Genomic DNA, 10,629 nt, shown 5'->3' on the forward strand with positions numbered 1-10,629 from the left:
GAAGGAAGGAAGGAAGGAAGGAAAAGGAAGATGAGAAAGGAAGGAAGGAAGGAAGGAAGGAAAAGAAAGATGAGAAAGGAAGGAAGGAAGGAAGGAAGGAAGGAAGGAAGGAAGGAAGGAAAAGAAAGATGAGAAAGGAAGGAAGGAAGGGAGGAAAAGAAAGATGAGGAAGGAAGGAAGGAAGGAAAAGAAAGATGAGGAAGGAAGGAAGGAAGGAAGGAAGGAAAAGAAAGATGAGAAAGAAAGGAAGGAAGGAAGGAAAAGAAAGATGAGAAAGGAAGGAAGGGAGGGAGGAAAAGAAAGATGAGGAAGGAAGGAAGGAAAAGAAAGATGAGGAAGGAAGGAAGGAAGGAAAAGAAAGATGAGAAAGAAAGGAAGGAAGGAAGGAAGGAAAAGAAAGATGAGAAAGGAAGGAAGGAAGGAAGGGTAATGGGTGGAAGCTCCTTAGAAAGAGATCCAACCTGGAACTAAGGAGGGATTCCCAGGCGATGAGAACAATTAATTGATTGATCAATTAAAAATTAATCAGTGCAATCGCTTCTCTCTGCACTCCTGGGTTCTCCATCCCTGGAGGTTTTTAAGAAGAGATTGGACAGTCATTTGTCTGGGATGGTATAAAATCTCCAGCCTTGGGCAGGGGGTTGGACTAGATGTCCTCCAAGGTCCCTCCCTGCTCTGGGATTCTATGTTCTTTGAAGAGATTTGAGGCCTTGGGAGGGGACCGACTGGTGGGGCTCATCCTGCACCCCAAACCCTTCAGGATGGTCTGGGCAAGACGACTGACCTTCTGACAAGCAACGGGACTTCCGAAGGGGCCCGGGCTAGGAGGGGGGGACTCTCCCCCCGGGGCAAAGGGGGGGGCTTGCTCAACCTGCCCAGGAGGGCGATTAGGATCCGGGGGTGGGGAGGGCAGGTGTGGTTCGGGGCAGGGAATGTTTCCGCCAAGCGCCCCGTGGCAGAGCCAGCGGGCGCAATGCAGCCGAAGGAATTTGTGTTCTATGGCTGTGCAGCTGTTCAGTTGTGTTTATTGTATTGATGGACTACAATTAAGTCGGTGAAAGCAGCAATGTGCAGCCGTGGGCACAGCCAGCAGAGGAATTCTGGGAGTTGAAGTCCACGGGTCTTAAAATGCCCACGGTTGCAAACCTCTAGGCTAAATGGAGTTGTGTTACCCGTGCATTACTGGTAAGTGTGGCTTTGCGCTGGTTGAGCCTGGCCAGAAAAGTGGGAAAGACCACAAGCCCTGCAGAGTTGGGGTGCAGGATCAGGGTTGGGGGTCCCACTAGTGACAATAGGGGCCCAGGGTGCAGAACTGCCCCCCCCGTCCACCCCCATGTCAAAGCAAAGCCAGCAAGACTTCCTCTGCTCTCCGCTGCAGGGGGGGGAAGGAAAAGTCTGCCCCCCCTTGACTACAGTAGTCCTCTACTTACAACGGCTCACTTAGTGATTGTTTGAAGTCACAACGGCACTGAAAGACCATTTTTCACACTTGCGACCATTGCAGCATCCTCGCGGTCACGTGATCAACATTCAGCCGCTTGGCAACTGACTTGTACTTATTTATTTATTTTATTTATTATTTAAATTTATATACCGCCCTATCTCCCTTACGGGACTCAGGGCGGTGAACAGGCAATAATAAAAATCACAATAAATATTGAATAAAAAGCCTGCTCTAAAAATACCCCATATAAAACCCCTAGCAAAGCCCAATCAAAACTACGCCAGGCCGGCCACACGGAATAGATGGGCCTTCAGGGCTCGGCGAAAAAGGCGCAGGTCCGCAGTTGTACGTAGGTCGGGGGGTAGGTCATTCCAGAGGGCAGGAGCTGCCACAGAGAAGGGTCTCCCCCTGGGGGTCACCAGCCGGCATTGACTGGCCGACGGCACCCTAAGGAGGCCCTCTCTGTGGGAGCGGACTGGTCGAAGGGAGCTGTTTGGTAGGAGGCGGTCTTGCAAATACCTAGGTCCATTGCCACGGAGCGCTTTAAAGGTTGTTACTAACACCTTGAAGCGCACCCGGAAGGCCACCGGCAGCCAGTGCAGCTCGCGCAGGAGAGGTGTTACATGGGAGTATCTAGAGCAGTGGTTCTCAACCTTTTTAATGCCGCGACCCCAACCGGTCGTAAGTCAAGGACTAAACCAGTCGTAAGTCAAGGACTACCCAACCGGTTGTAAGTCGAGGACTTTCCCTGCCCGGGAGCGCCGCGCATGCGTGGTTCCGCCCCCTGCGCCGGCCGAGGCGTAGCTGGCAAGCGGCAGAGACGGAGCAGGCCGACCACCAGCTGGCCCAGCCCAATTGAAGTAAGGCACCCGCCGGAAAAGGGAAAAAAAAATGGACCAAAAAAAATGGCGGACAGCCTTGCTTGGCGACCCCCATGAAATGGTCGATCGACCCCAAATGGGGTCCCGACCCACAGGTTGAGAACCACTGATCTAGAGGGCCCCCAAAATCCCCCGCGCGGCCGCATTCTGAACTAGCTGGAGCCTCCAGGTGCACCTCAAGGGGAGCCCCATGTAGAGAGCGTTGCAATAGTCCAGGCGGGAAACGACGAGGGCTTGAGTGACCGTGCGTAGGGCGTCCCGATCCAGAAAGGGGCGCAACTGGCGTATCAGGCGTATGACGGTTGCAGTGTCCCTGGGGGTGTGTCACGTGAACCCCTTTTGCGACCGTCTGACCGTCCAAGTCAACGGGGGAAGCTGGATTCACTTAACAACCGTGTGACTAATTTAACCCCTGCAGTGATTCACTTAACGACCGTGGCGAGAAAGGTCGTAAAATGGGGCAAAACTCACTTAACAACTCCATCCTGCTTAGCGGTGCAGATTGTGGTCGTGATCTGAGGACGCCCTGTATGTTCAACACCCTCCGATTCACACAGAGTGGCAGCTGCCCAGGTAGGACTGGCTGAAAACCGCTTTATTGGCCAGAGTCCCTGTTTCCTTGTGTCCGGGGAGACCCCCGGGGCCGGCCCTGGCCTGAGCCTCCGCAGCCCGGCTGAGAGGGAAAGGCCAGGCCGGGTTCAGGGCAGGCAGCTGTGTCCAGATGTTGGGGGGAGCCTGGCCCGGAGGGGGGACTTTCAGAATGGCTGTGGCTGGCACAGAAACCCCCTAAGCTGCCGGTCCATCAGTGGGCACACCGGCAGCCCCCCACGCCTTGTGCCAGCCCGTCTCCAGCGCCTGCTGACCGTGAGCTGCTTAGAAAGGAGATAAATTCTCGCTCGCTCGCCACGGCAGGCCGAAATCCTTCAGGGCAAGCGAGGCTGGTGCCCAAAGGTGCCCATTCGCAAAAGCTGGCAGCGCACCAATGCCCGTCGTCCAGGGCTGGGCCAGTCTGAGCCGCTTTGTGCCCCCAGCGGCGAGGCAACGGGATGCCCGAGAAGCCATGGCGGGGCAAGCAGCTCTGAGTTCGGGTGTCCCTCTTCCTCCCGTCAGCACTGAGTGGCGTTGGGGTGTGCCCAGGCTGGAAACTGGTGGAGGTTGAACATGGGGATGCCCCAGGTGTTGATGGCCAGCATGATGGTCAGGACGCCCAGGATATTCAGCATGAACCCGGCTTTGACCTGGAGGGCGAGAAAGAGCAGCTGGGAATCCAGCAGGGAAGGCCCTCCGAGCCTCCGTGTCCCAGGGCAGTCTACCTCAGGCGGCTTTGGGAAGGAAAGGGGGACGGCTCCCCCAGCCCAGGAAAGTGGCTCTGACATCTGATACTATTCAGAGAGGAGCTGCCTATGACTGGAGGCTCCATGTCCTTGCAGCTATGGAGAAGGAAGCGACAGGGCGGGCTAGTTGGGCCCTGCGGACGGTGGAGGATGGGCTCTGTTTCCGCCGGGCCAGGAAGGGACCCCAGTTTCACCCCCAAGGGACGGGGCTCACCATGTCGATGACCTGGAGGTTGCCGTAGGAGAAGACGATGGCGTTGGGGGGGGTGGCCACCGGCAGCATAAAGGCCAGGGAGGCCGCGAGGGTGCAGGGCAGCATCACGTAGAGCGGGTTGAGCTGGATGGCCTGGGCCTGCGGGGGGTGGGGGTGGGGTGGGGGCAGAGAGGGTCTCAGCATGGGGGAGGGGAGAAGGGCCTGGAAGCCTCCCCTCTCCCTCCCTCCTTCCTTCCTTCCTTTTCCTTTCTTTCTTCCTTCCCTTTCTCATCTTTCTTGCTTCTTTCCTTCCCTCCCTCTCTTCTCCCTTCCCTCTTTTTCTCCTTCCTTTTTCTTTCCTTTCCCTTCCTTCCTTTTTCCTTTCTTCTTCCCTCCCTCCCCTCCCTCCTTTCTTTTCTTTCTTCTCCTTTTTCTTTTTCCTTTCCCTCTCTCCTTCCTTCCTTCCTTCCTTCCTTTTTCTTTCTTCCCTTTATCTTCTTGCTTCTTTCCTTCTTTCCCTCCCTCTTTTCTCCCTTCCCTCTTTTTCTCCTTCCTTTTCCTTTGCTTTCCCTTCCTTTCTTCCTTTTCCTTCCTTCTTTTTTCCCTTCTTCCCTCTCTCTCTTTTCTCTTCTCCTTTTTCTTTTTCCCTTCCCTTTCTTCCTTTTCCTTTCTCCTTTCTTCCTTCCCTTTATCTTTCTTGCTTCTTTCCTTCCTTCCTTTCCTCCCTCCCTTTCTTCTCCCTTTCCTCCTTCCTTTTCTTCCTTTTTCCTTTCTTCTTCCCTCCCTCTCTCTCCCTCCCTCCCTTCTCCTAATATTCCATTCTTCCTACATTCTCTTAATCTTTCTCCTTCCTTCCTTCCTTTTGTTCCCCATTTCCCTTTCTTTTCCCCCTCTCCCTCCCTCCCTCCCTCTTTTCTTTCTTCTTTTTCTTTTTCCTTTCCTTCCTCTCTCCCTTCCTCCCTTCTCCTAATGTTCCATCCCTCTTACATTCTCTTAATCTTTCTCCTTCCTTCCTTCCTTCCTTCCTTCTCCTTCCTTTTGTTCCCCCCCTTTTCAATTCTTTCCCCCCTCTCCCTCCCTCCCTCCCTCGGACGCCCTTCGGGGGGGGGGCTGGGAAGGCCCCGGCCAAGCGGCAGAGGGGGGGTCCCCCGCCCAGCCGCCGCCCCCTCCTCACCATGGAGGCCAGGATGGGCAGGAAGAGGGTGGTGGTGGCCACGTTGCTGGTGCACTCCGTGAAGACGGCCACCAGCAGGGAGAGCAGGAAGGCGATGGCCGGGTGGGGGATGTTCTGCAGGGGGGTCAGCTTGTTCCCCAACCAGCCGGACAGGCCGGAGGCCTGGAAAAGCCCCCAGAGGAGCGGTGAAGTTAATAGAGTTAATCCCCCGCCCCTCCCCCGACTCCCCCCCCACCAGAGGCTGCCCCCCCTCCGCCGCCGCCGCCGGGTCGCCCGGACTTCCCACGCGCGGTCAGCCCCGCCCGCGCCCAGCTCCGTGGCCGACGGCCCGGCTTCGGCGAGCCTCGGGCGCCCCCCGGTGGCGGGACAGGGCATTGCTCCGGCCGAACCGGGGCTCTGCGCGCGGAGGGGGCGGCGAGGGTCCTCCGGGTGCCCAACAGGCGGCCCGCGGGCGACGACGGGAAGGAAGGAAGGAAACGCCCCCCGCCCGCTCCGCCTCTCGGGTCCCAACCGGGCTGGGGGCGGCCCCTCACCTCGCTGCCTTTGGCCAAGGCGAAGCCCCCTCCCAGCAGGATGACGATGTTCCAGGGCATGTTGCGGTTGACCGTGGTCCAGTCCAGGAGGGCGGGGGGCGCGCGGATCCGGCCCGGGCTGCCTGCAAGGGAAGTGGGGAGCGGGCAGTGGGGTGCAGCACCGGGGAGTGGGGGGGGTCTCCAACGTTGGGGTATGCACAGGCTACACGCGAGGAGCGGAGCCCCGCGGCTCCCCTCTAACTCTGCTCCAGGAAGTCTGGGGGAAGCGCCAAGCCTCCCTTAGGGGACCCCCCAAAAGAGCTTTTTCACAAGGCAACTGGACTTTACTGCTTTTTCCTGGAAGAACTTTCCCTTCTCAGCCCAAGAAGCTTCTTCGGTTCTTCTTCGGTTCCATTCTCCCCTATTCAGTCAGAACCGAAGAAGCTTCTTGGATGAGAAGGGAAACGTCTTCAAGGAAAAAAGAAAGTCCGGGTGCCTTTAGGAAAAGCTCTTTTGGGACAACTCTAGCCTGGATGGTTGAGACTCTCCAGGGGGCCATCTCACACACCCCCCCCAGGAAACCCAATTCCCTTTGACACCCCCCCACCTGGTGGTACTGTGTTGTCTTGAGGGGAGGGTCCTCACAAGAGGCAGAAGCCCCTCCAGTCAAGATGGGAAAAGTCACCCCATTTCACCTCCCCTCTCAGTTTCCATCCCTAATGGGCAAAACTGGGTTGATTTGGTCAGAGGTGATCTTACGTTTTTCTTACTTTTTTAGGGGTGGGGGAAAAAGTCAGGGGTCTCCAAACGTGGCCACTGTAAGACTCGGGACTATGCTGGCTGGGGAATTCTGGGAGTTGAAGTCCACAAATCTTACGGTGTTCAAATTTGGAGACCCATGTAAAAAAGATGCTGAGACTCTAGAAAGAGTGCAGAGAAGAGCAACAAAGATGATTAGGGGACTGGAGGCTAAAAGATATAAGGAACGGTTGCTGGAATTGGGTATGTCTAGTTTAACGAACAGAAGGATGAGGGGTGACATGATAGCAGCCTTCCAGTATCTCAGGGGCTGCCCCAAAGAAGAGGGAGTCAAGCTATTCTCCAAAGCGCCTGAAGGCAGGACGAGAAACAATGGATGGAAACTCATCAAGGAGAGAAGCAATCTAGAACTAAGGAGAAACTTCCTGACAGTGAGAACAATTAACCAGTGGAACCACCTGCCTCCAGAAGCGGTGAATGGTCCAACACTGGAAGTTTTTAAGAAGAACCTGGACAGCCCTTTGTCCGAAATGGTGTAGGGTTTCCTGCCTGAGCAGGGGGTTGGACTCGATGACCTCCAAGGTCCCTTCCAACTTTATTATTATTATTAAGTCAATGGGGTTTACAGATTTTTCCTGGGATCATCCTAAATCTAAACTCCAAATTCTGTAATTCCAAATTCTGAAATGTTCTTCTCTCTCTCTGCCCCCCCCATTTGTTTTTGGTTAGTGTGTGTGTGGGGAAGAGACCCACAATTCTCCCTCCTTGGCTGAAAGACCAGTGAACCTGGACCGCTGAATCGTTATTCGACTGCTAGCAAAGAATCACAGATGATGCAGGAGGAGGATGTGTCCCACTAGGTCCCTTCTGATTTCGGGGTCCTGTCAGGTGCCAGCCCAGGCTAGGAGCTCCAGGGCCCCCTTGCTTGAGCCTTCCCAGGGGGTCTGCCAGGAGGGCGCCCCCAGGCCATCGCTAGAGGTTTTTAAGAAGAGACTGGATAGCCATTTGTCTGAAATGGTATAGGACGGTTCTCCTGCTTGAGCAGAGGGCTGGACTAGAAGACCTCCAAGGTCCCTTCCAGCTCTATTCTATTCCTGAAGGCCATTCCATAATAATAATAATAATAATAATAATAATAATAATAATAATAATAATAATAATAATAATAATAATAATAATAATAATAATAATAATAATAATAATAATAATAATAATAAAGTTGGAAGGGACCTTGGAGGTCATATAGTCTAACCCTCTGCTCAGGCAGGAAACCCTATACCATTTCGGACAAAGGGCTGTCCAGTCTCTTCTTAAAAACTTCCAGTGTTGGAGCATTCACCGCTTCTGGAGTCAGATTGTTCCACTGGTTAATTGTTCTCACTGTCAGGAAGTTTCTCCTTAGTTCCAGGTTGCTTCTCTCCTTGGTGAGTTTCCATCCGTTGCTTCTTGTCCTGCCTTCAGGGGCTTTGGAAAATAGCTTGACTCCCTCTTCTTTGGGGCAGCCCCTGAGATACTGGAAGGCTGCTATCATGTCCCCCCTCGTCCTTCTCTTCATTAAACTAGACAGACCCAATTCCAGCAACCGTTCCTTCTATGTTTTAGCCTCCAGTCCCCTGATCCCCTTCCCCTAGTCCCCTTCCACTGCTTCCTCTGCCAGCCTGTCTGTGCCAGCCTGGCACTCTCCGCTTACCTTCGTCCTGGGCCCTGGAAGAGCACCTGGGCATTTCGGAGGGGATCAGGAACATCAGCAGCGAAATGAACATGACCACCGTGGCGTCCGTGATGTAGCTGTAAGACGGAGTCCAGCGTCACTCAGACACACACACACACACACCCCGTTGAGACGAGGTTGGAGGGAGAGGCCTGAAGGATGGGGGGAGGGTCTGCACCTGCCTCAAAGGCAGCCACAGGGGGTGGGGGGGGCAGGGGGAGAGGAACCCAAGGAGCTCCGAGTCCTCCGCCCGGCCCAGGCCCCCTCCTCACCTCTTCCCCCTCTGGCTGAAGAGGGCGTTGGCCCAGCCGGGCATAAAGCCTGGCTCCCGGGTGAACCAAAGGACCACCAGGGCGATGAAGAGGATGAGGACGGCCACTTCGGAGAACTTCATCCGGCCCAGCGCCCGGTACTCGCTCTTAATGATGCTGTACGCCTGCTCGGACTTCCGCTTCTCCGCCTCGCTGGTGCCGCAGCCGAAATTCTTCTTGAAACTGGGAGGGGGGGCAGAGGGGAAAGGGTGTGGGGCAGGGGCGGGGGCTTCCCTTCTCCCCCCCCTCCCCGTGCCTTGTCCTGGAAGGGTCCCTTGTCAGGGGGCATCCCTGGGCAGGCTGGGCTGCCTTCTCACTCCGTCCGCTCAGGGTCCCTCCGCCTGGCACCCCTTTGCGACTGGGCGGCCCCCAACCCAATTAAGAGGGGAGGAGGGGGATCAGTTGCTTCTTCTGCAAGACCCCCCCACCCCCACCTCCTCCCCCCAGAGACTCACTCCAAGCCCAGGAACATCACCAGCAGCCACAACCAGGAGAGGATCAGCAGCACCAACATGGCGGGGAAAGCGAAGATGAACCACGAGCCAAAGTTCACCGCGTTGTCGTTGCGGCAGAAGAGTCTGGTGAGGAGAGACCCCCGTCACTGTGCCCCCTGGAAGGCCTCCCCCCCTCATAGCCCCTTCCCCCCAGAAACTGCCTCAGCCTCAGCTGGCCTGCGGGGGGGGAGATGCTGGGAGTGGAAGCCCACCCCTCTTAAAGCGAAGAAAGGCTGGTCTGCGGGTGGCACAACGGCAGTGCCAGGAAACGCGCCGCCCTCAGCCGACCGTCTCCCTTTGAGGGGTCCAAAATGAGGAGAAGTTTCCTGACTGTGAGGACAATTAACCAGTGGAACTGCTTGCCTCCAGAAGTGGTGGGGACTGCATCACTGGAGGCTTTTAAGAAGAGACTGGACAGTCCGAAATGGTCTAGGGCAGGGGTAGGCCACCTTGGCTCTTTTATGACTCGTGGACTTCAACTCCCAGAATTCCTCAGCCAGCAAAGCTGGCTCAGGAATTCTGGGAGTTGAAGTCCACGAGTCATAAAAGAGCCAAGGTGGCCTACCCCTGGTCTAGGGTTTCCTGCCTGAGCAGGGGGTTGGACTGGATGACCTCCAAGGTCCCTCCCAGCCCTATGATTTCTATTTCTATTTCAACAGCTGGTGCAGTGCAATGGAAGCTTTACACTACAGCCGGTGTCTCCAACTTTTAAGACTTGTGGACTTGTGGACTTCAACTCCCAGAATCCCCTAGCCGGCTGGGGAAGTCTGGGAGTTGAAGTCCAGAAGTCTTAAAGCAGCCAAGTTAGGAGACTGCTGCCCTACAGAATAATGGAATTGGAAGGGACCGTGGAGGTCTTCTAGTCCAACCCCCTGCTCAAACAGTCAAGCAAAAACGCCCATCCTCTCCACACAGGTGCCCCACACAGTCATGCCTTTGGGGCTGGGGGGGGGTCTCTTCTGCAGAAGCGGAGGATCCCCCACCCCTTAAATGAGGGGCTTCTGCTAGCGGGCAGAGACCAGGCAGGGCGAAAGAGGCCACCAGCAGCGGGTCTGGAACGGGGGGGAGGAGCGACGGGGAAAGTGGGAGGGGGGCCCTTGTGGACCACCACCCCTAAAAACTCTGGGGAAGGAACCGGGAAGGGGCCCTGCCTGGAAAGACCCGGCAAGGGGGGAGCCCCGTGCCGGGAACGCCGGGGAGCCTTACTCGTCCATCTGCCCCTTCATGACCAGGTTGGGGGTGGTGCCCGTCAGGGTGGCGATGCCGCCGATGCTGGCGGAGTAGCAGACGGCCAGACTCATCCCCTTGGAGAAGATCTCGTGCTTCTGTTGTAGCTGCTCGTGGTCTTCGTCCAGCTTCGGGCCGGGCTCCTCGGGGACCTTCTCCTTCATCACCACCTGCACGTGGGGGTTCCCTGGGGTGCCACGAGAGGGGAGAAGGGCCCGTCAGCCAGCTGGGCGGGAGGGCAGGCGGGCTCCGGGGGGGCCCCCCGATCGCTAGGGCAGAGGTCAAGGGGGGAGGCAGGCCAGCCCTGCGTGACCCCCGGACTCTGCCGCTTTGCCCACCTGGCAGAGGAGGGGCCTCCTGCATCTCGAAGGCCCGGTTGAGGGTCCCGTTCTGGGCGGCCGCCCGCTTCGCACTGCTCTGCTCCAGCTCCGACTTGTGCAGCTGCTGGAGGACCGCCTGGGCGATGGGCACCATCATGGCGGTGGTGGCCGTGTTGCTGATCCACATGGAGAGGAAGGCCGTCACGCCCATGAAGCCCATCAGGAGCCTGGAGGAGGGAAGGAGAGAGGGAGGGAGGGAGGGAGGGAGG

General features: G+C 56.6%; 1 protein-coding gene across 1 annotated transcript; it reads right to left on the reverse strand.

Annotated features, from left to right (window-relative positions):
• Window positions 1-3,431: 3,431 nt before the first annotated feature.
• Window positions 3,432-10,587, reverse strand: LOC107299932 (solute carrier family 13 member 2-like; the record flags this gene model as incomplete). Its single annotated transcript, XM_015829276.1, has 9 exons — window positions 3,432-3,563; window positions 3,874-4,011; window positions 5,027-5,188; window positions 5,560-5,681; window positions 7,988-8,085; window positions 8,281-8,502; window positions 8,775-8,897; window positions 10,020-10,227; window positions 10,379-10,587. Coding segments are annotated over 9 exons (1,414 nt in total), but the record flags the coding sequence as incomplete, so codon positions are not given.
• Between the last annotated feature and the right edge of the window lie 42 nt (window positions 10,588-10,629).

The sequence above is a fragment of the Protobothrops mucrosquamatus genome, unplaced genomic scaffold, assembly GCF_001527695.2.
Source record: "Protobothrops mucrosquamatus isolate PMUCROS unplaced genomic scaffold, P.Mucros_1.0 scaffold5730, whole genome shotgun sequence".
In the NCBI taxonomy this organism is placed as follows: domain Eukaryota; kingdom Metazoa; phylum Chordata; class Lepidosauria; order Squamata; family Viperidae; genus Protobothrops; species Protobothrops mucrosquamatus.